General features: G+C 46.4%; 1 protein-coding gene across 8 annotated transcripts in view; it reads right to left on the reverse strand.

Annotated features, from left to right (window-relative positions):
• The window catches only part of esrrb (estrogen-related receptor beta), a 39426-nt gene that overhangs the window by 1312 nt on the left and 12437 nt on the right, over positions 1–25677 (reverse strand). The window contains exons 1-6 of one of the 8 annotated variants that reach the window (XM_053434635.1): positions 24701–25118; positions 18760–18885; positions 14319–14321; positions 12067–12198; positions 11493–11654; positions 2270–2539 (exon numbers count right to left, since the gene is read on the reverse strand). In XM_053434635.1, the coding sequence (XP_053290610.1) occupies positions 2270–2539; positions 11493–11654; positions 12067–12198; positions 14319–14321; positions 18760–18885; positions 24701–25097 (1090 nt within the window). In that variant the 5' untranslated portion in view covers positions 25098–25118. Of the gene's footprint in view, positions 1–2269; positions 2540–11492; positions 11669–12036; positions 12199–14318; positions 14322–18759; positions 18886–19502; positions 19515–24700; positions 25119–25677 lie in introns of those variants that run through there. The other 7 variants (XM_053434638.1, XM_053434636.1, XM_053434631.1 and 4 more) reach the window with 7 other exon arrangements.

Raw genomic sequence — 25677 nt, forward strand, 5'->3', positions numbered from 1 at the left:
CTCTCTCTCGCTCGGTCCAGGGGTGTTGCGCTTTCTCACACTGGTTAACCGGTGTCTGGCACTCCAGAGGCAGCATGTCATTGGCTGCCTGACTCGTCTCACCTTGGCGGTGCATATTTTACCACGCGGGACAATAAAAAGGCAAAACAGATTTCAGACTTCGCCCCAAATTCATTGACTGGAACAACTGTATTCCCAAGACCTTGAGACATTTCTCACCCTGACGGTTTTCAAATCCACAGTGGTAAAATGAAGTAGGTCGTTTTGTAAAGTGAACGCGGGAGGGAGGGAGGGATGGAGGGGAGAGGGGGAGGATGGAAAGAACAAAAGGCAAAAAAATAGAGACAAAAAACTCAGTTGAGGATGTGGTGTGACATAATTATCTCTTGTTCTTTTCATGGAGGCTGAATTCACAACCGAGCAAGCGGGCATTCTTTTTCTTTTTTTTTTACAAATCAAACTAATATTTTATTGTGTTTATCACTTTCGCAAACACGCACACAGTTTAGCAATAAACCGTGATTGGAACTGTGCTGTGATGAAATGTTTTGCAGTGACAGGGGAGGGGGGGGAGAAAGAGGAGAAAATAAAAAGGAAGATAAAGACATCTCAACAGATGGGAGGGAAAGGAGGGCAGGAGCCAGCGAGCGCTCCGCTGGTAGCCCTTGGAGGAGGGGTAGACTTAAAAAAAACAACTCTGAAGAAACAATTTCCTCGCAATCCATCAGTGAGCCCACGTCGATCCGATTGATAAACTGCTAATTACAAAATCAATCGCTATGAATTTTCACAGCTGTCAGACAGAGGGGCTCCCAGGAGAGCGATCTCCCAGAGACCTTGTTCTAACGTTCCGGACACCCTCCTCCTCCTGCTCCACCTCCTCCTCCTGCTCCACCTCCTCCTCCCTCGACCCCCATCTCTCCCCTCTCCTGCAGCCCCACCTCCCCGACCAGAGCTCTGTTTTCTGACAGCAAAGCCCCACCATCAGCGTTTTCATTTTTCAGCCCCGGACAAAACAAGGGAGAGAGCGGCCCGGTGACCCAGGCGTGCATTGATCAGGGCGGGACAGGTTGTGCCTCCTCAAAAGCAGCCTGTCAATAGCGGCGTGGCGTCTCCGCATCGGAACAAACGAGGCCTATCACTCCCTGATGCTCTTTCCATTCGACTTAACACATTTTATTGACAGCCCCTGTGCTCCTAATGAAATGCTAAATTTATCTCCCGTGGCTGCTGTGCCCTCCAGCTACTGTTATGGAGATAGAGAAAGAGAGGGGGAGAGGGAGCGCCGGAGAAATACCCAAACACGGAAGGTGTTCAATTAAAAAAAGCTCAATCCTCCATCCCTCTGTCTCCGGCACTGCCCTTATCTCCGCTCCATCTCTCCATCTCGAGCGCCACACTAAAGGTTACACCGAGAACCTCCTGAAAAACGGAGAAATGTCATTTCTGAAAACTCTGTTAGACAGAACCCTGCTGCGTCTGGATATAACACTGTGCAGCGTGCATTAGTCAGAGGGCCAGTCAGGACATAGTGAAATATTCTGAGTTACTAATAAACCTGAAGAACATCTCAGTAAAACTGATGTCCATGCAATGTATAATAGAAAATTCTTATTATGCTACAAAATGCTTAATTCTTTTTTTCTTTACTTTCTTTTTACTGGTAGATTTTTGGCCAAAAGTGCATTTTATTTTGGGGTTGAATTAATCCTGAAAATTTAAAAAAAAGATATGACAACTTATGCAATAAAAAATGATATGTATATGTTATACTAAGCTAAAACAATATGTAGTTTGTTACTATTAGCTCTGGTAATATATTATGTAATAAAATACAGTGGAATTATTAAGTTTTTTTGAAAAATCTTTAACAAAGTAACTCAAATTAGCTTCAAGATAATACAGCAACAACAAATATTATGTCTAATATTCCAAACAAATAAGAGGTTTGTGCCTCTAATAGTGACTAAGTTTAGAGTCAAATATATCTTTAATAAATGTCTTATGAGGGCTTTTGCTAAATCTTACTAAAGATATATTATAATTTTTTGGGACAAATCATGCAATGCTTAAATAATAAAATATAACAGTGTTTAATTTCTCTTAATAAATTTAAATATTTATCCAAACCTTCAAACCTAAAATCATTTGGGTTTTTCTGTTTCTTTTGTAAAATTATGTCTTTGTCAAAATGCACACGATATTTACTTCAATCCAATATCACGGCACTTGACATTTCTGATGCGTCAGTGAGCGCAAGAAATCCCACCTGAGTTGGCGAGAGCGATGGCCTTGAGGGTGACAAACTCCTCCTTCTCCACCTTGAGCTTCTTGTATTTGCGGACCAGCTGCAGGATGGACACGTAGAGGTCGAGCAGGCCCGTCAGCCGCGAGTGCTCCTCGTCCATGATGTAGTCCTCGGCGTACACCAGCTCGTCCTCGTAGGGCAGCGAGCGGAACACGATGCTGAGGATGAGGATCTCCATCCAGGCGCTCTGCAGTAGGCTCATCTGGTCTCCCAGCGACAGAGCAGAGAAGCCTGGAGGGACAGAGGAGGAAAGTGTGAGAAGACGGGACGCAAACCTTTGAATTCTCGAAGAAGAGAAAAAAGTGTAATAGTGAGGCTTCAATGGTCCAGTCACAAGTCTTCCTTTGTTGTAAAGTTTTAAAAAATGTTGATATGTGAACCCCCGGAAAAGGTCCTGCGGCGCGGCAGCCGGGAGTACACGGTGAGGCCCATGTCAGCGAGAGGTGTTTAATTTGAAATGCACAGTGGAAGGTCCTCTTTGAAGCCAGTGTCAGAGCACTTGAGTGGGCTTTACTGTAAGTGAGGACAGTAAATCGGTGCAAAGGTCCGGGATACACAAAGCCATGTGGTTACCCCCTTGTATCCTGTCACACTTCTATTGGTGTGAGGGGGATTAGCACCGAGACACATTCTCATTGGAGGGGTTGAGGACATGACATGCACTGTGTAGCGGGAGGAGGTGACAAGGGGACGCACACACACACACACACGAAGACGCACACATTCATGGACGTGCTCGGATACACAAACGTGTCGACCAGGAAAACAAACAAGACGCACATGTGGATCGTGACACATATATGTATGCACATAAATCCATACACATAAAAGTACACACAAGCACCCGCTCGCTCACACACACATAAGAGTTGCTGGGTTCATGTGGTTCAAGCCCAGCCCGAAGACCTGCTTAAACCCTGGGTCTCATTCTCCAACAACAGCAGCTGGATGAGCTGAAATTGGCTCGGTGGCATCGAACCGCTGTCATTTCCCCTTCAACACCTCTACATGTGCTCAGAATAGAACATCAAATAGAACAAGCCGCTAGATCCCCCAAAGATGAGCTGAGAAACTCAAACAAATTAGAGCCGGTAAAGGCAGAGTGTGAGGCGCAGATAGCCAGATAGCCAAGTCTCATACCAGTTTTTCCCCTCGTGCTATCCTTCAGCTGTCAAGAAATTGCATGACCCCCCCCCACACACACATATACATGGACATACTCAGCTTCCACTTTTCCCCCCTTCATATCCCACATCCCCCCCCCGCGCTGCACTGGGTGCCTGCAGGCGGCCCATTCTCTGACAGCGTATTAGGCTCTTCTGTTACGCCACTGATTAATATGATTGGTTTCACAAGTTTTGGTGTTGCCACGCAACCTGCCATTGCGTGATTAAGAGGCGATAGATTACAGTATTGACCAGGGCTGTTCACCACACAAACAAACACACACACACACACACACTCACAAGCACGCACATGCCCCACGTTTCCGCTTAAATATAAATGATCTCACTGGGCTGCAGCCACCAGCCTGATGTTTATCTTCTCCTTGAGAACACACACACACACACACACACACACACACACACACACACACACACACACACACACACACACACACACGCACACGCACACGTACACGTACACGTACTTTCAGGGTGAGGAGAATAAAAGACATGATGAGGAAGCGTGAGAGAAAGTTAAAAAAGAAGCAGGACAGAGAGAGAGAGAGAGAGAGAGAGAGAGAGAGAGAGAGAGAGAGAGAGAGAGAAAAGAAGAGCCAGCGAGAGTGGTACCAGAGTGTTCAATTACCCTTATCGTGGTGATGACCACTGCAGGGGAAGAGCTGGAGGATACATTAATTAACAGATTGTGATCAGAATGTGAGGGCCTTCACGTTTTGAAGGGGAATCAATAGTCAGTAGAATAGAGTGAGAACAGAGAGGTGCCGGTGCCCGACTGGACCGGTCAGAGGTCTGAAGAGCCCAAATTAGACCGCGCGCAGCAAACTGCCGAAAGCACTCACAACACTTAACTATTATCAGCGGAGGCAATAAGCCATATTTTGCGGCGGCCCGCACCATTACCCGTGTCCGGGTGGCGCTTTAAAATTCTGTTGTGTTATTTCCTTGTCTGCATACGTGGCCATTAAGTTGGACAGCATGTGGACTGGCCGGAGGGGAAATTGTCATGCAAGCGCGGACGCGGCCTTGATTGCCGCATCACGTTGGCATCGCAATCACAGGCGCGGCTTCGTCGAGCCTTTTAATGCCAAGGAGGAGTGAAGCGGAACTAAAGCGCTGCTCCCAATGTGACAGCCCGTGTGAAGGCCTTGTTCAGGGCTCGTTGTGGAGGCTTTAGAGTTGTTCTGATACGGCAGACACCTCTCAGCCATATGCACACATGCAGCCCAGCAGCCTACAATTACCTTTGACGCTAAAAGTCCTTGAATTTAATCCAGTGTTGTGAGATGGAGAGGTGGTGTTTTCCCCCCCGCTCCATCCCCTCTCTTCAGGGCCTAAATTATCGCTCCAAATGGGATCTCGTGTCGTTGCCTCGCCTTTTTCCACTCAATTTAATCGAGTAATGAAGTGACTTCCCGACTCCGCAGGTCACGCGGCGCTCCGGCCGCCACACTCTGAAGGTGGCCCGGTTAAGTGCCGTCGGAGTGGGTGATTTCCTCTAATGAAATATCAATATTTACATCTTCATTTCCAGCCCACTGCCTTGGCGGGGTTTGACCAAACATGACACAATATTGACCAAATCAGACAGGCCTGTCTGCGCACTTGAAGGGCCTTTTCCACTCCACTGCTGAGTGCACCCGCAGATATCTGTCTAAAAGTCTTTGTGGCGGGGATACAGAGATAATAACCATGCAGAGTTTTTCTTTGTTCACTTTGGTGTAAGCATCCCACTTATATCAAAAACATCATGCATGTGTTTCTTAAAAGGATTTTCAAATTCCAAGGTGTTTCGTCCTGCATGCAAACGACCGAAATCCGGTTCAATCAAGACAGAGGGAGAAAAAGATTTATGGACGACCGAGAGCCCAGCTGACCACGAACTGCATCAACACCATCATTCATAGCTCAGAGGGTGAAAACAAGTCCGACTGAAGACCAGCGACAGAAGCCAAAACTATCATCTCTTCCTTTATCGGCCCAAAAGCCCTCGGCTGTTGGCAGGAGGGGGCAGGCCGAACCCACAGACGGCTGCTCCCAACCCCTCGTAGAGATTAATCAGCACGCCGTTTCATCTGCCAGATCATGGGACGGTCCAAAATGAAATGCTGGAGATTTCTGTTGAGCTGGAGTTCATATTCTATTAATTTATTATTGTTTCCCTCTCCCCGAGGGCCATTAGCACGGGTAATAAAAAGAGATGTAATTACGAGGCACGGTGGCCCCCTCCAGCTGCAGCCCCCTCGTAACTCAGCCTCAATCAGACAACGGAGCAGACAGAGGGAGGGAGGGAGGGAGGGAGGGAGGGAGAGAGAGAGGAGGGGAAAAAAGATGGCAAGAGGGAGAGAGAGAGAGAGAGAAATAGGGGATAAAAGAGAAGAGAAGATATGGGCCAGAGAGGCACGAGATAAGAGAAAGAGGGAGAAAAGGGGGGCCGCAGAATGAGCGGAATAGGAAGAGAGAGAGAGAGATAGAAAGAGGAAAGAGAGTAATTCTGCCTGGACGCGGGCTGATCTATCATGGCCAGCTATCAGAAGGACAAGCAGGCCCTGAAGACTCCTGCCCAGAGGCAATCTCAGCTCAGCCAAGTCAAGTGCTCTCCGGGCTCCAGTTGGAGTAAAACTGCCCCTAACAGGACCCCGGAGGTTCAGCACGTCTCTTTCCCCCCCCCCTCTTCTAACCTCAAACTGAACCGAATGATCACGAGATTATTCTGTATCAAAGCTTTTAATATTAGACGGAAAGAAGGTGTGCACTTTTCATTGTATAGATTCCTGTGATCTGACAGAGCGGGCACGCTACAGTGTAAGATCTATAACCAGTACGGCAATGAATGGCAATTTAGAGCAGCTTTATAATGGCGAGTGTGCGCACAGGCTTGTTTGTGTGCTTCTTTGTGTGTGTGTGTGTGTGTTATTGTGTGCTTCTGTGTGTGTGGCTTGCAGCTGCCGACCATGATTCTTCTTGAATTTACATGACAACATCAGGAGGACCCAATCAATAGCTGCTGGGTAATAAATTGCTGTGCTTGACATAAATAATGTGACCTGGAGTCGTCCAGCCACATGTACAACACAAACAGCTCCAGCTTCCCCTGGATGATGATATTAATGACAGATCGGGAGTTTTTACAGCAAACAAAATCGTGTCAATACAGAATAAACGATTCCACACACGGGAAAAAAAAGAGGTTGAAGACTGAAAATTTATCTCGGTTTAATTTGTTCAGCTCCGGCGCTCCCTCTCAGAGAGAGACAGCTATCTGCCGACTCTGGACGTGATAACCAGCCCATTATCCCTTTGTAAGTAGCTGGGGAATGGGCGATTTGACCAGTAGCCTGTGAACGTTATTAGGTGGAATAACGTCAAATACAGTAATCCCCTTGTTTTAATCTGGACCCAGTGACCTTGTGACCCTGGGGAAGTCTTTAGCCCTCCCCAGGGTCCCACCGCCCGACACTGACTGTTACATATCTCTTGTTTAGCCGCAAAGGCCAGCGCGAATCAGGCTTTAATCATTGCCGTAATTACACATAATTTATCTCTGCTGCCATCAAGCAACATTGCTTAATGAGGGATGGTGCACTGCCGACGATCACTTAAAGGCACATCAGCATTCAAGATTTCCTGCAGAGCAATTTAAGTCAAATATTGTGGAAAGTTCCACACGTGAGGATGTGTTTTTAGTATTTGTATGAATTTTTCTACCGATTCACAATATGAGCAGTGTACACATATGTAATGGTGATGCTTCATGTACCTGCTCATGCGTCACAGTGACTAAACAAAGCCCTCCCCCCACCCTGCCTGGCAAATGACCCCTTCCCGGCCGTGCACTCTCCTGACTGCCTGTCTGTCGCCGATACGCCCTCATCTCAATCTCCCCGCAGCCGCTCCGCCGTCTTCCTGCTCTCCTGCCCGGGTCCGGGGCCTCAGCATCCACCTGATTGTTCAATCTATCTTTATCTCCCGTGTTGAAGCCTACGTCAGAGGGTAAATTGAATATACTAAGAGCTGTCTGTTGGTGTCTATATTTAATATAGTGCACTGATGAGGTGCTGATTTATTGCTGGGCAGTATTCACACTCTATTACAAGGAGATTACGCAGCTTGAGTGGGATCAGGCTGGCAACACAGTAAGTAGATTTCACAATTTAATGGCAAAGAGAAAACAGGAGCCCGGAGGGGGCTGGAGGAGGGGGGGCTGATGGGCAGGCGGGTGGGTGATTACGGCGGAGGGTTGAGCTGACACAAACACGACAACGTACACGAGGTGCGATCTCTTTTTAACGTCGCTGCCTCCGATGCTAGCAGCTAACGCGGCAGGCGGCTGTCTGTCAACCGCGGGGGCTGATGAGCTGGAATCCAATAACGCACAGATGATGAATATTCCCAAAACACCAGTAATGAAGAGAACAATGCAAACCAATCCTGTTTCATTAGATTAATCTGGTCGGCATCTAATTCCCAAAAATGTAGCGACACAAGAAAAGGATGTGGGAAATTAATTTCTCAACACTATAAACAAAAATTGGGTGCTTGACATGGTATAAATTATAATGTTGTTTAAATATTTTACATTCTAGTGGTGACATGCCAGAGCAAAAATATGTTTTATTGTGTAGGAGCGGCGGCAGCAGCAGCAGAGTGTCAATGTTTGTTTGGCCCCTCACCCTTCAGAGAATTCCCAGATGAGAACACTCGGGCCTGGGAAGCTGCGGCGGAAGCTGGCAAACACCAAACGACAAGCGCCTCTTGAATAAGCAGCATGCGCCGCAGTTTTTACATATGAACACGTATGACATTCCCACTGCGGGTGGGCAGGGACGCGGGGTGGCTTCAGGGCTTCAGGGGTCACGCCGACGTTCTGTCACTCCTGAGGAAGGCGACAGTGTCAAGGTGGTAAACAGGGTCGGGTGTACCGAGGCTGTCAGAACACTCAGTTCCTCCCTAAACCCCTCGGACAGAGTGAAATGCAGCTTTATGGGATGGAAGGGGGCCAGAGGGGGTGGACAGTGCACTGCTATGTGTGTCAAAGGTTGTTAGCACCTTAGGAGCAACAAGCCATCTGTCAGCATCCCCCTACCACCGCTCCTAATGACCCTGCCCCCCAGGCAACAGCCGCGTTAGACTGCTTCATGGTGCTATTTGGAGCGGTCACACTCGTGTCCGAAAGCTCCGCAGCGATTATCAATTAATCAAACGCAGACTCAGAGCGAGGGCGAGGCCACAGCCTGGCGATGGCCAACCTGTGAAAAGGCTCTTGATAAGTGACAGCAGCCTTCGATGTCTAACTCATTAAACTAACAAATGCACCTGATCTGATTAACTGTGTTTTCAGTTCATTTCAAATCATTTCTTAAAATCCCATTCAACAGATAAAGACCTTCACGTATGCAAGCCGACCTTTCATGGTATGCTAAAGAGGGCCGGGATGACAAAGATGACATTGGAGCCGGTGCGGCAAAGACACCATCTACGCTAATGACAGAGCTTTGATGTCCTCCTACTGCCCTCCAATTAAAACTCAATAGGGCCACTCCACTCCATATTATGCCACTTTGAAACACATTTTCAAATGTTAGCTTAGAATAGGGGAAATTTAAAAATCAATTGGGAGAAGGTAAGTGCCAATTTTCGTGACATTTAAATTGTTACGTTTGGACTTCAGTTATTGGCCCATCTGTCAATGGCCCTAATCAATGTGGTCTAGTTCATAATGAACTGTTAATCTTTTTAATTCCTTTGCCTAAGGCTGCAAAAATCTATCAGAATGCAATCAGCAGTTTTATACCTCCATTCCTTTCTTGTCCCGGAGCGGATGCAGGGAGAAATATGGTAGGAGCGGAGCATGGTAGGCCGCCCTGGGGTACCGTTGGTGCATGGAGTGTTAGTGCACGGAGTCTCGCTCAACCAGTGAACCGTCTCTGATCAGGTTCAGCCATGTACAACTCAATTATGCAGCCATTTCATGGCCAGAGGACACCCACTGTCCTAATACAGACACCACCAGAGGGACCGGCACAAACCAGGCACTCTCGCTGGAGTGGAAGTCTTTATTCTGTCACTGTCTTTCTGATCTAAGAGGTATACGTGTGATTCTTGTATAAAAGTTAAAATGTGACCAAACATAAAACAACAGCACAAGCGTCTGACTGTCTGTGTTTGTACAGACCAGAATAATCCACTTAAACTGCTTCGACTTGCAGGTGCAGAGCAACTGTTGGGTACAAGGCACTCGCTCCCCGTTGGAGCAGGCTTACTGCCCCCACATTTTGGGTTATATGATCATTATCGACACATTCGGACTGACAAGTTCTCTGCCGCAGTCTGATGGGGCAAATCCCATTAACATTATGGATCAGTCCACTGTACAATACGTGTTAGGGTAATCTGATTAGCGGAGCTTCAGCGCGATGACACATAAAATCCGAGTTAGAGTGTACACATCTTAAAATGATGACGCACTCCAGGATACAAGCTGAAAACTTTCAACCCAGTGTATATAAACAGTGTGTCAAGAGTTTATTAATGAAGACAAATTTAAAAATGTCATAAATTTCTAATGTTGTTTACCATTTTCACATTCAGGCGATTACGCGTCCTCCTGTTTTTGTCCACAATAAAATAAAAATTATAAGACTTTCTTTCTCCTGTGTGTGTATGTACGTGTGTGTTTGTGTGTGTGTGTGTGTGTGTCGTCCTGAGTTATACCACCATGCCTGCATACAATCTACCCTCAGGAGCCAGCATGGGAATGTGGCAGTGTTTGTGTTTCACGTGCCGCTCTAATTTTTGGGTCACAACGATGAGAGTGTGTTATCGGGTCAGTTGTGATCCAGTCCTGAGTAAGCTCCTTGGTTAAACTCTCAGGGTGCTGACCACGCAGGGTCTGCGAGGAGTGATCCAAACAGTTTAGACGCGTAAGGGGCCACGGCTGAAGCCAGGGCCTGCGAGCATATCCATCTCTAATCTCCTTACTATCAGATCTGTACCCGATTAATACCCCTCCTTCTGAGAAGTGCCTCTAATACCTTTTCAGAACAAAATGCACCTGTCTGAGGTCAGCTGGAGTCCTCCTCCTTTTAATGGAAAATAAACGAACAGGTGAATCTGTGGCTTTATCTCCTAAATGAACTGATATGATGCTCCAGTATGCACACGCCACCGAGCCAGTTTATGTGTGTGCCTCGGTGCTGCAGCGATGTCGCACATCCCATGCACGCTGACAGCTGTCTGCCTGTCCCAAGTTATGCTGATGAGAAGATGAGGTTATGGAGGTGCCGCTGAGGGACACATTCATTTAGTTTGTTTCCCGCTCCGCGCCTGCGGCACTGTAATGTTATAGAGTTATGGGGGTCAAGCCCGAGATCAAGGAGAATCTGCCTTGGTTGCAGAAAAACAAATAAAGGAGCGGCTAAACAACGTGTTCTCCGTCAAAATCAGAGCGAAACTCTCGAAGGAAGCAAAATCTGTGCCGACGTGAGGCAGTGCATCCTAACTTCAACGGCCTCTCATAACCTAACACCTCGTTTATCAGAATGTCTATGGTGCAAGGAAGAAACACGATTATGCCCATCAATAATTCAACGTGTGTGTGTGTGTGTGTGTGTGTGTGTGCTCGTGTGTGTCCATATGTGTGTGTGTGTGTGTGTGATATGATGTCTTGTTTGACTGGGCAGGTCCCCAACTTTGCTCTAAATCTCCCTGGTGATTACAGCATACATTGGCACCGGGTGTGTTCCCCCCCTCTCCGTTCAATGCAGGGATTTTTTAGATGCCCTCTATTGATTTGTTCCTTTCGCAGCTACGTCCATTTTGCACCACCTCCAACCTCCACACACCCCGAGGCTGTATGAGCTGCTGTCATTAATTATCTGTGTGTGTGTGTGAGACAGGAGGTAGAGAAATATAGAAAAAAAAAATTAAAAAAGGGATGAAAGTGCCTCAAAATAAAGCTGAAAAATGAAGAGAATGGAGGAAAAATAATTGCGTTATACCTGGGATGTGTTTAGCCCAGCCGATGATGACCACCAGCTCGCGGTCAGCCAGGTCGCACAGCGTGGTCAGAGCCTTGATGTCGCTCTCGGGCATGGTGGGGTCGGGCATGGCATAGATCTTCTCCGGCTCCGCCACCAACAGGTGAGACACGATCTTTGTGACTGAGGAGAGAGGAGGAGGAAGGAGGGGGGAGATGTCAAAGCAAAGCAGGGGTCAGGGGTCAGAGGTCGAATCACAGCAGAACTCAGCGGAGCACAAAGATGCATCGCACTGATAAGAAAGAATTGTACATCGGTGAAATATCCTGTTCATTGTTGGTGGCCTCGATTTTACTATTTCTTTCTATTTCTCATTATGCAAACTAATGAATGGAACCAAGTGAAAGCTCCTCTCCCTACTGAATGCATGCCAGTACAAGGCATATTTTTTAAAACACTAGTATTCATCATCGTTTAATATCATTGTCCACACATGGAAGAGACAGGGAAACATGAGTCCGGCCTCGGATTAAGTCTCGGTTGTCTCAGTTTGAACTGGCCTGACAGAGGGAGAAGGAGGAGGGAGACAATGGGCAAGTGGCAGAGCAGTACTCACGAGGCTTTTTGGTGGGAGGGGGGAGCGTCAAACCCAGGTACGGGTTGTTTTCTGTGTCCAGCCTCCGCTTGTACTTCTGTCTGCCTCCTCGCACGCGGTCCAGACGAACCCCTGCGGAGCCACATGACAAGAGGACGCTCAATGAGGAGTTGGGCATTCTTTAATAAAATACATGAAAATGAAAAGTTGTGAATTATTCAAGATTTTTTACAGCGGTAAAAAACACAAATCTATGCAAAATAAATCCTCCATATGTAAATACACCCCAAAATACTATTAGATGATGTTTAAAAGCTGTGGTGGGATTGACCACGCTCGTCTCTAGCTTGTATGTAAGCATTGTAAAAGGACTGCATAGGTGCATCAGAGTGTGTGTGTGTGTGTGTGTGTGTGTGTGTGTGTGTGTGTGTGTGTGTGTGTGTGTGTGTGTGTGTGTGTGTGTGTGTGTGTGTGTGCCTGAATCTGTCAGAGGCGCGGCTGCCTTCCCATATGTGGTCCATGCCTGGCTGGTCTACTGTGACACAGCTGAGCCCGGAGCAGGTCTAAACATATGAATATTTAACGCAGGGTCAATGATCTCACAGACTGGCCTTCTAATTATTTAGGTTTTTGGTCGAGGCAGACTGCATACTAATTAGCTGCCAGCTACATGCTTCCTTGCGCGCGTGTGTGTGTGTGTGTGTGTGTGTGTAAGAGAGAGAGAGACAGCGGTCTCAGGTGTGTGCTTGTCGGGATCCAGAAAAAATAAACTTTACCAGCCTACAAGCAAAGACACAGTCCCCACACACAGTGTACACAACACCCACTGTCATACAGCAGATAGATAACTAGGTATTGCTTTCCCATAAAAGACCCTTATTTCACCCCTCTTTCACTGGAGGAGCACCGGGGCCTTATCACCCCCGGCCACACCTAGGGGCCCAGGTTCCACACTGATACTGTAAATGTCAAACCGGCCTCATCATAACATAAGTTATTTATTATCTCATTATTTGATAAGGATGTTTCCATTTGGATGTCTTTTCTATTCTATTAATTTCCAGCATAGTTAAAATATTTCATCGACACTTCATTCTATTTATTTGATACCACCGGGCAGGTATTTGGTTATTTAATGTAATTGTATGCAAACATTTATATCCTGCACCGTTGAGTGTCACTGTGACCGTGCAGCCTAAATATCCCTGATATCTTAATCCTGTCAAGAGGGAGAATCCCTTCAATTTACCTTGTATGCATAATGCAACCCCCCCCCTCCCGCCACCCACCACCCACAGACACAAAACAAATTTAATACTAAAGGTTGGAGGAGGAAAGGTTCAATGAAACGCTCGCGGTGGTGGTGGTGGAGTTAATTTGTCAGCCCCCTGCGCGTCCTCTGAGCGAACAACACCCAGCAGCCAGAGCACTTCCTTGATGATTTCATCACTTTATAACAGGGAGGACGGTGTCAAACCCGGGCATTGTATAGCCACCGCAAATGAGCCTAATACAATTTGTCCGTCAGCGAGTGCTCTTGGAGAGGATGAGTTTGGATGTGTCCCATGCATGGCGATTGGAGGTCGCCCGGTGCGGAAAAGGGAAATCAGATGATGTCTGTTAGACACGCTGGCCTTTATTCAACAAACAGGGGATTTATGCAAAAATTACTTTTATCTCTCATGGCTCCTTTTACCAAAACTGAGAGCAGGGTGGGGAGGGGGGGTGTCGAGCAAACTGCATTATTATCGTGCAACTGCAGAATAGAGATTTTGTCTACTTATATAAATTATTTGATTCCCTGGAAACACAAATCTGATTAGGATTGTCTTTCAATTTCCTGACACTGACAACCCACTAACCTAATTACCCCCGATTCCCAACAGAGCCCCAACCTTCCCAGCAGGCACTGGGGGGGGAATCATCTGATAGCAACAACCTGTGCTTTACACACACACCCACGCACAATCCCACACGATGACAATTGAAACTTTACGTGTATCATATCGAGAAATCCTTTTTCCACTGTGAAGGCATCTCGAGAAAAGTCACCCTCCCTGCATTCGCTGCTCGGGTTTAAGTGCTTAAGAACTTTGCAGTTCAGCGCACATGTTGCCGTTACGACTGCTGGCGCGGACAAAAAAAATCCTCTCGCTGTCAAACCTGATGTCACCACTTTCTAAACTTTCTCCCCGACACTCTGCCGATGAGCCCGGCCGCTGCCAGGTGGCCGCGCTTCTGCTCCCCGCGACCCTCTCGGCTGCCTGAGTCATGTGGCTGTGTCAGCCGGTGTAAAGCCAGCGATCAAGGTAGATGGGTGCCTCTTTTAATTAGAGCAGTCCCGGCCATAATTAACAGATGCTGACAGGAATTAAAGCTTGGCACTAACCTGTCTCATTTTACTGACCGACCGGGCCAGACACAGGCAGAGAGGGGAAGAGAGTGATTAAGAGCAGCTAGAGGGATTCATTCACTCGCCCTGTCAGGCACTAAGTCCAGGACTTTATAGGAGCCTTTGTGAGGTTCAAATGTCCCTTTGGTGACACCCGAAGCTTTAAGTGACCGGTGTGTTGTGCTTCTTCCAGAGTAAACAGTAGATGTGTTCCGAAAGTGTGAAAAGGGTTGAGGACCATTTCGTCCAAAGTGGTCTCACTGCTTTATGGCCTACTACACCGTGTAGCAAGGGTAGCGGCGGGTGAGCTCGGGTATCATCTCTTCAAAGCGGTGTGCTGGGGGAGAGGGCTTTTGGCCAAGGCGGCTGGCATTTGTGCACGGATTAGCCAAGGCCTCAGGGTGGGGGCTGGGGCCAGCTGACCTGGGGCTCTTCTTTCTCTGCAAAAACAATAATAATCCCCTTCCGAGCACACTCCTACAGAAGAGCCTGTCTTCACTCACTTTGTGCGGTCGGCCGTGCTAGGGGCCCTTATTTTGAGGCGCTCACCTGTTCTGGGTGTCTCTCCCTGGGGGAAAGTGTCAGGATGTCTGGGATGGTTGGCAATGCCAAGGGGGGCTTAGGCGGACCCTTTTTTAGCTGGGAAAATCAGAAGGCCACATGGCAAGGCATGGTGAACCTTGCCTTTCAAGGAAGCCGCCCTGTTAAACCGCCATCAGCACTATTTCAAAGAGCCCCCCCCCGTTGCCAGCTTTGCATGCTTGTAAAGTGTGTTGCAGCATTTTTTATCACGAGTGGTGATGAGCGAGGGTAGCGGAAAAACTGTCAGGCCTCTGCGCCCCCCCCCCCCAATCTGCTGACCCTCAGGGGCTGCCATAGTGACACCCTCGTCACATGCTCCATTTACAGGTTAGCTGCATCATCCCTTATTGAGCTGACATCCCTGCTCATACTGCTAATTGTTTTAGATTTAAGTAATGAAAAGAGTTCAACATTTCAAATTGAGACTTTATCCGCAGAAGCTTCTTTATTTCTATCTTACATTGTCATTACATCCTGGAGGCTCTTTTAACAGACGGCCAGTGACACACGGGCGCATTTACATGTCTAGTATTTCAGGGGCCATACATGTGAGCGTGGTGTGGTTTGCATGCATGTTCTGTATGTTGTGTATGCGACTGTAATGGGGCTATTGTGGGACGTGGTTGTTCTCTTCATGCCATGTCTGCTGGACAATGAGAGGTGTATTGTATATCAGCCCCAACACACTTTGCTTCTTCGTTGAGTAAATGTACACGACTGTCGCCATGTTCTCGTAACGCAAGATCTCTTCTACCTTGCTACACTGTGAGGACACAATACATTGTCTGTAGTCAAGGCACCAGACATGTACGGAACTAGACGAGGTCAAAGACTTATATATGACCAAACCATGTGAGGTGTGCATGTGAGAAGTTGTGGTGGAAGGGTATGGTTAAGGTGGATATATCTGGATCCAGGAACATTGCCAAATATTTCTACTTTTTCCCCCATTTTCCCAGGGAATAATTCATGTATTTGGATAAAAAAAAAAAGAATTAGGCATCATATAGGGAACTGATATCTAAGAGTGTGTGTAATTTGGTGCAGCTTAATTGAATTTAAGGTGGCTGTTGAGCCCTGACGGCTGTGTACGCGCTCTACTGAGCGTAATGATGTCTTTCAAAAACTGTCTTAGTCCAAAAATATGGTTAATTGGTCACTAAGAGCTTTTTTTTTTAAATAAAAGAGAAAGAGGTGTGAGAACACGGCAAATGTAGCGACAACGATTTATTTTTCAGGGAGAGTGCATATTAATATCAAAACTGTCAATATGCCAAGAGGTTAAGTTTCATCGTGGTCATTGGCAGTCTGAAATCTAATAAGATGTTAATTTGAAAAGAAAAAAAGGATCATCCAACTGAGAAACTTCCAACTATCAGTGGAACTTCAGTCAATCATGTGGCAGTCGGCTTTCCAACCTCAACATGGACTCAACTCTTATGAGTCAGGCTGCGATGCAAAACTGGACCATGGTCAGTCTAGCTAAATATATTTTTAAAATATTTTTTCTAGGTGTATTTGTGTACATGGAGGCTCCTGTGTGTGGCTGAGCGGGGGGGAAAGGAAGTCGGTGCAGGGAGTAACTGCCACTGAATGATGTCAATGTAATCTCTCAATAGTATCTTGTCGTCTCTCTCGCTCTAAGCTCTGATCCGTTTCCATTGATCAGAGGAAAAACCTGTTGGCCCCCCCCCCCCCCCCCCCCGACATTTGATTCCTCTATTGATCACTTCCTCCTTTATACAGTCGAGGGAAAGTACAGCGACTCAACACAGGGTTTAGGAAGCTCTCCTGTAATTAGACCGCTGATCTTCTGGGAGCATTTTCCCTACACCTGCTTATATGAACTCGTTGTTTGAAGTGTAAAATTAGAAATATCCACCCCTTCCTCTAAATTTGCACAATATTGTTGGGATATAGTGATGGATTGAAACTTCTGTTTCATTGGGGGGCAGCACTGTACTTTGTTGGAGCTGAGGAGTTATAATTAGGCGACTTTCCATTCAGATACAATGTGACCTTTCTGCGGTAATGAAAGTAAGTTGCAACCTCAGTCACATGAGCGGTGACCATCTCCACACCGGCGTGTCTCTCTCTTTCCATTCTACCCCGGTGACACTGCCTCGTGGCTGAGCTGACGCAAAACTGCACCTCGCATTCCCCCCCCCCCGTTCGATCGGGACGAGCGCGTTTAATCGTTTGTGAGAGGAATCAGGATCTCCGGCAGCAGCGGCACAAGGCTTCAATCACTCTGTGACAATAGTTGCAGAGGTTGGTGATGGCGGTCGCTATGTAAAAGAGGAGGGTCATTCTTATTCTGGCAATGTGCTGAACACACAGAAGTGTGCATTAGAACCTCAGGCTTAGCCGAAGTCTGCATATTTGAGTTTTACACTCTTTTAACTCTGACCTGACACTGGTCATTCATTTATAGCACCGGCCACATATTTTTGTAGTCTCTTATTCACCAAGATGATATATTGGCATAAATTTTTCATCAGATAGTAATGCGATTACTCTGTCTTTCTGGCACTGAGGCTTTATCTGGCTGCATGCAGTCCCGGGGATTCTGTTACTGTGAGGAGATCCATACGGGCTATGACTCCGGCTTCGGGTGGCAAAAGGATATATATGCATCTATAAATCCCGCTCTCCGATGAATAATAGGAAGGATAATGGTGGAATATATATATATATATATATATATATATATATATATACTCTAAAGAGACTGACAGGGAATTGAAAAAGTGTATGGTTTTTGCAGAATTTCATTCATGGTTACATCTTCCATCTGCTCGTATTTATATAACTATGAGGGACGATCACACTTTGCAGACGCCCCACCTGACCCACACTCATCAGCACTTGAGGAAAGGAAGAAAATGAATAACATCTTTCCTTACAGAATCCCTAAGCTGCTCCCAGAGGAGGCTTGAATAAATACAACACTGTCACTTCACCCCCCGAGCCACATATCTTTCATTATTCATTTGTCTGGCGCTTCTTGGAGCCACCAACAAGTGAGGAAGAGCTACAGAGAGGCAGGTGAGAGCACAGTCACTAATACAATGGGATAAGAGGGAACGGATAGGTGCCCCCCCCCCTCAGACGAGCTGCCGAGCCTCTGGGTCTCAGGGAGCTCCGTCTAAGACTGCGATATAGGGAGGGTTGGCGGTGGGGGGGGAGTGAGCCCCAGCCAGACAAATCCATCGGAAGCATGTTTAATTGTCGCTGAATTCCCTGCTGGTGTGACTTAAAAGAGGGGGGGGGGAGCATCCACAGGAAGAGAGCTGAGATGTTCGGAAAACATTTAGTGGATCAATATGCCGGGGAGAGCTGAGACCGTGTGTGCTCAGGGACCCGGCCTGAGCCCTTCCAGGCGGAATACTGTTACATTTCTATTACTCAGACCGCGGGATCAACCTATTCAGCATATTTCTGTCCCCGGCTCAACTGCAAATTATTTACTGCTGTGTAGGTAGGAGGGGGAGGAGGGAGGGGCCGAGAACCGGTGTCTGCGTGTAGATCTCTCGCTCAGAAATAAAAGCATCATGAGCGCGTGATGTCGTAGTATTCCACTATTCCCCTTATTACATGAATGGAGGTTTTGTTTTTGCATAAATGTGTTTTTATACCCAAAAAAATATATATGTATAATACATACAGTGCTGTTATGTGTATCTTGTGGATGCAGGAATAATAAAAAATGTTCTTACTCTTCTTACCTTCTTTGAGCATCCCCACTTTGAGGCATTTCATGAAGCGACAGGCCTGACATGATTTGCGTCTTCGTTTCGTGATCTCGCACTCGTTTGTGGCAGGACAGCTGTATTCTATGTTACCTGGGAACCAGAAGAAGAAGAGGAAAACCAGGTTAGCACCAGCAAAATCCGATGAGGGCCAAGAGCAGTTAATTTCAAAGCAAAATGTTGTGATCATTTTTTTGTATTGGGTGTGTGGAGACCTTTTTTCTGGCACTAAAGGGAACCCAGTGCTAAATTGGGCCCTGCTGGTGGTTTAACAAACACCAGTGTGTACTTTCTGTGCCATGCTCTATGATAAATCATCTTTTGCTAACCAAGCACGGCCACTTGTTAATCATCTGGATTCCTAAAGCATTCATTTCTGCAGTGTGAAGGTGGCTCGGGCGTCCTCCAGCGAGTACAGGACCTTCCTGGGGGCTACAGCAGTAGGAGGAGCTGGGGTAAAAGGTAAAGTTGGGTGGGGGGGATGGCTGGAGGCAAAGCTCCTATAGTCCTCCAGGACCCATAAGTAGACACCATCCTGGTCCAGCACTAAATTGGCCTCATTAATTCTGCGCGTGTCCCCTCCGGGCCCCGGGGCGCAGGACGTGTCCCCCTGCGCTCAGAGGGGCCTGCCGCGGACTCAATAGCGGGCTGGAGAGCCACGCGCTCGCTGCCCCCCGACCACTTTACATAATACTGCAGCGGACCCAAACCTGTTGTTACCACTGTTGCCCATTGTTGACTATTTACATAGTGTACAGGCAAGAGGCCTAATGCATTATTCAAGTGCAGCGTCTGATTCCAGGACGGAGCAATGAAAGAGTTTCATTGCTGCACAATAAAAGAGTGGGTTCTGCTCTACTCTAGCATTAGCTATAGAGGGACAGGATGTGTGAGGCACCGCCTCCGCTTCTGTGCGACTCCCCTGCATTTTACTGTATTCGGGGGGTTTTCAATAAAGGGTTTCAGTGTAATGGTTCCTTCAGCCTCCTCCTCCTGACAGGGCTTTCAGCTTTAAAGCATTTGACATTGGTGTTTTTCGAAACTTTTCTTTTAACCCTGGATTTATGCCTTTGCCAGTATATGACAGAAAACGGTTATTGAGCCATGTAAAAATGTAATTTAATCATCATAATTCCCAAAATACAGCTTTTCTCCTTCCACTTAAATACATGCAGGTAAAACAATATATTTGCAAAACGCACACATGCTACATCTCCGTTTGTATTTTTTTTTCATTTTTCAGTCTGACAGACACAAATCCACACAGCACACCAACATCCTGCAGCTGCTCCACTTCTCTGACCCTCACTCCATCTTCCTGTACAGAGGAAACACAGGGCTGCGTAGTATTCCACCGGCGTCCCTCCACTAGCCCTCCAACACCCTTTGACAACTTATGCAATTATGTTAACATTATTGGACAGATCAAGCGGAGGCTCCCAAGATGTTATAAATAATTAGAAATTCCTCCTTATATCTGGGTTAGAAATCATTATGCTAATTCTCCTCATCTCGTCGGGATTGGGGTAAATAAAGGTGTGAGGGAGTCGGCTGATGAGCCCTGATTGTCTTTCCTCTGTCTGCTCTCTCTGTTGTCGTAGCAGAAGCAGACCATAATAATCCTAACCCATTTCCCATATGCTGGCGGGAGGGATAATCAGCGGCGGCCCCTGCGATGGAATCAATTCATGGAGGCCTTTTTGGTTAGTGTTCACATTATTCACGAACCAATCAGCAGGATGTAAAGGACTAAATACATTTTTAAAACATGGGAGTTTGATTTTGTATCTAAGAAATGTTTTGTTTTAACTTGAATCCTTACGGTATATAATTTAAAAAAAAACAGCAAATTGCCTCTGCACGTGCGTGTTATGTTGTGGTTTTGACCGCAGTTGACCCTGTGCGTCCCTGAGGATGCTTTGTTTATGGGCGGTGGGGGGGGGGGGGGTCTCTACACCACACCTGGTCGCTAACTGAGACAGGAGTCAGCCCATTGACACACACAACAAACTCACACACCGCTGTGCTACTGTGTCCACCTGTCATGTCAAGCCTCCTGTGCGTCTGGTGTTCTGTCAGAGGGGGGGGTTCTCATAGCTCAATGCAGAGTGAGGGGAGGGCTACCTCATTTGTCAACACTACATATATCTATATATATATATATATATATATATAGATAGATATATCTATATATATATAAATAAGAGAGAGGTTTAGTGTTCAGGAAGTCCCACTTCATAGCCTAATGCCTCTTGGATTAGAATTTGCTTTGATCTGATTGACACCACAGAGGAGCTAAATTTACTTTAGTTTATTATCTGATCCTGTTAAATGTTTGTTTGCATCAGTAACGTTTGGATTAACAAGCCTATAATTTCATTTATGGTCGGTCGTCAATATGTCAACGTTTTCATTTCATTTATGCTACATGCTAAATACGCCTGCAGTTTATTTGGGTAATTACCGATTAGCCCTTTAATGTTCTTGTTAAATAAAAGTGTAATTAAAGTTATTTAAAGTTACGTATTAAATGATTGGTTTTCTTCCTGGAATGAATTAAGCTGAGAGAACTGAACTAAACTGAACCGTGTGCTTGTGTCTCTGAACAGGAGAAGAGACGATCTATCTAATGTGAGTCTCAATACAGAGGGACATGTACGCAGTGATTTAAAAAAGGGGTTTCTGGTTACAATAGACTGAAACGTTTCATTTTACCGTTCAGAAATGATGTCTGGACTCGTAGCTCAGAGAGTAATAGCATTGTGTGTGTTTCACTTTCAGAAATGAAGCATTCTGGCATGAACCCCTTTAACCCGAGGGCCATTCTCGGGTTGATCCGTCTTTAGAGAGGTTACGGTATGGTTACCAATAACATTACGGAGTGAAGGCAGAAGAAAAAGATTTCCCTCCTTCTTCTCTTGATAAGTATCTGTCTCAATCTATTTTATGGCTTTTCAGGACCCATGCCAGGGCACAGAGGGGGGAAGTCAGGTCTTGTAAGTAAATTACAGTAAAATGGCAGGTATTTCTCATCAAAATCTAAACTGACTTTTACAGGCTTACTGTCAAGGTCTATTACTTCATATAAAAAGAGGGCCACCGAGTTCAGTTGGTTTTTCGGGCAATTTTACACTCGGGTTCAAAACGAGAAGAAAACACGGTTCAATAAGAGATTTATGATTTTGATTGGTGGGCCACGTGAGGAGTGGGGCCACAGTGATGGGGAGGGGGGGGGGGGGGGGGGTGATTAGGGAGCACTGCAGAAAAAGGGTGGGGGTGCTTCTGGGACAGATGGAGATCCAGGTAGACATTAATTTGGACCCGGCCTTGACTAATGTAACCGTGTCCACCGAAGAGTTCAGGGGGCTTTTCAATGGCTGAGCAGGTGACACAAGATGGATTCTATGGAAAAATGTGGAGGGATTGTCTGAGGACGTGTGGCCAGAGAGGGAATCGGAGCGGCTGCAAAGACAACCACGATTACGCTCCACTCTTTTACACAGAGGGTTATTTAAGCACGGGTAAAACTGCTAAAAAAGACAAATGACTCCATTCCAGTTGCCGGTAGAGGAGTTTGCCTTTCAGTTTTTTCCCCCAGTGAAACATCTTCAGCGTCATGAATGCACCGTAAACTCTCTGGCCTCGCTGTCTCGCCAAATTAGCGCATTAACCTGGGTGTCACATTTCCATCACTGCCAATCGGAGCCTTTTAAATCCTGTGTCTACTGCAGAGTCATCTGACCCTGGCGTGCAGGCAAAGCTCCATGTGGGGTTTTCCCCACTGGAAACAGGGCTTCAGTTAATAAAGGCCTAAATTGTAAAATATATTGTAGACACAAAAAAACAAACAAATTATATCTTTTAAAAACTAATACAAATGTTCCTATTGAGAATTTGCTGCTACAAGAGGAAAAGCCACAGTTACTCAAGGTGATAACAAATGTGTCATGTCCATGGTTAACATTAACTGGGCTTAGTTCGCTCTAAGTGCTATGGAACGATGTGATAAAGGGCTGCAAAAGACAGCTCCTTTGTTTTCTCCTCATTAGAGAGGGTCGTCTCACACTCCACCCTTGACTGCCTCGTTATTCCTTTAATTGATCAGTTCTCATCAACGGCACCCTCTCGTTCTTTTCAAGGGCTCTACATCCCCGCTATTTACCTCCCCCATTTTCCTCCAGCGATCCAGCGTGCGTTTCTTTTTATCATTTCGGAAGGCTTCCACTCCCCACTCCCCCCCCTCCCAAAAAGTCCCTGTTTCTCCTGCCTCCTCCTGCCTCCTCTGCCTGGGACCCCTGTCTGATTATTATGCCATTAAGCCTCTCCTCCTCTCCTCTGAAAGAGCAGCAGGGTCCCTCTCCAATCTAAAGAAGTCCTGTTTTTTTCTCCTTCCCTCCTTTCCCTGAAATTACCCGGCGACGCGTGCCTGAGTTTCTAATTGGCATGCCTGTCCCTGGAGACGGCCCCCTCCCTTCTTCCTAATGAAAAGCCTCGGCCTTAATTACACTTTCCAAACGCTGATTGTTATTGACAAAACTCCTGTGGCTCGGACAAACGACGGCAGATTAGCTCCATTACAGGCAGCCCTCCAAGAAGAGAAAGAGAGGGATTTCAAATCGACAATGCAAAGTGAGGGGGGAGAAGAGCGGAGCTTTCATTTTTCCCCCTCCATGTTCCTTCCTCTTAATTGTTTGGGCCATTGCTCCACTTAAGACGCCTCTTTCTTCCCCCGATGCCTCTTTTCTGCTCCATTATGTTGCCGTCAGTGTACTTTTAGTCAGCGGACAAAAGCTCAGTTATGTTACTTGAGAGAAAATGTTCATCTTTTGTCAATAGACAGGATTGCTGATGGCAGCATGGGTAAACAGGAGGATTTGGCCTAATGCTTTTGTTTGCCTGCAAAAAGGTACATAGACTGTCTAAAGCTGATATGGCTGCAACGTCCAAAATCAACACCTCACATCTAGACGGACACTCTGCTCTCCATAAAATGATGTGTTGATTTAAATACACCGAAAGCAGTGGATACTCACTCGGTTACAATATCAAGTTCCTATTTTTCTTCCACTCTTACTCATCTCATTTAACCGTAACCTGACCCTCTGGCTCATCTTACCTATTTTATCAAGTTTTTTTTTGCATGTGTTCCACCAGCGGGGCTTGGACCTGAGCAGCTGTGACTGTTGTGAGGATTATTTTTTTTCTAGGCTCTGGAATATCTCCGTCTTCCTGATTAATCTGGAGCGGAGCGCACAGTTTCACAGCGGGGGGCCTTTCATTGCCTCTCTAATGAGAAGCTGTGATACATCATGACTCGCAGATAGCCAATCGCACCCTATAGTCCCCAGGCGTGCACACACATACACACACACACACACACACACACACACACACACATAGACAGGACACAGATAATAAAGCAAATTCTCTAAGCCCCCCCCAACAGTCCCTATACTCCACAAAATCTGACCTCTGAGTGATGATGTCATGTCTATCAGACACCGCCAACCACGACAGATGATGTCATCATAACTCACAAGTCGTCTGTCCCATGTCAAATTATTCCTTGTTTTCGGTTTTCGTTTAAGTCAGCGTGAACAGATCTTTTAAAAATGCATTTATTTTGAAAATAGTTTACATGTTTTTAATGTTCCTTTCATATTAGATATTATCTATTGTACGGAAATACAAATACAAGATTATTTTATGGATGTTTCTGGTCTCAGGAGGCAGAGGAAACATCTTGCACACTCCAATGATTTTTTTACATAGAGAATATGTCCCAGTGTTGTGGGGCCAAAGGTGGCTTGTACGGAGGCTGTTTTTGTGTCTGGTGATGCGGCGACATGGGATTTGAATAACTGGTATTGAGTGTTTGTTGGGAGGTGGTGAGAGGAGGGGAAAATACCTTGTATTGTCCTTTTAAAAAAGGCTTTGCAGGCCTCGCAGGAGGCCACCCCATAGTGATACCCCGAGGCTATATCTCCACAGACCAGGCACAGCCTCTTGGGGAGGGAGTTCAACATGTATTCGCACTTTATGGACGAGTCCTCCATGATGGTGCTGGAGCAGTCGTCATAGCGCTTGCGGCAGGTGCCAGCCCCGAGTCCGCTGGGGGTGAACATAGGTGGAGAGTCCAGGCCGTTGGAGTGGTTGTTCATAGTGCTGACATAGCCGCCGCTGGCATCTGAGTTGCCGCTGGGGCTGTGGTGGCTGACCGTGTCGATGACCGAGGAGGGACTGGACGGCTCCGTCTTGATGTAAGACCCACAGCTTGAGGGTAGGTGCCGGTCATCAGCGGCCATTCTATTCAGCAACCTGGGTGAGGTAAGGGGTGAGACACAGAGGGGAGAGGGGAGAGGGAGGAGGAGAAGAGGAGGATGAGGATTAGCAAAGGTCTTCAAATCGTACAAATGAATCTCATCAATCAGGTGAGTGACAGAAAAACGTTTTTACGTGGCAGCCAACAACAGTTACAACACACATGCTCCTTTCCTTTAACTAGACATTATGTTAAATGTTCTACGTTTTAAAATAAGATGTATTTGAACCTACTTATACTTTATATTCAACTACACAGTTCAACTGTTCTTCTAGAGTAGATCTCAAACACTTTGATTTCATGCTTAAATCTTTTTCAAATACAATCACATAAAGTGTGTTTCTGAATATAACTTCTACTGTAGAAAAGATGGCAGAGTTTAGACGGGTTTCGTTTGGCCAAGCAGTACTAATTTATTAATAATCAGATTTAAACGTATTTCACATCTACTATTGTCCTGTATCTATTTTTAAGTCTTTCCAATTTTCTGTTCCTAACCTTCCTCATAAACAAGTGAACCAGGGGGAGGGTCCTACTGTAAGTGCCTCATTAGCCACACACCA

Source organism: Pleuronectes platessa, chromosome 11, assembly GCF_947347685.1.
Source record: "Pleuronectes platessa chromosome 11, fPlePla1.1, whole genome shotgun sequence".
Lineage (NCBI taxonomy): Eukaryota > Metazoa > Chordata > Actinopteri > Pleuronectiformes > Pleuronectidae > Pleuronectes > Pleuronectes platessa.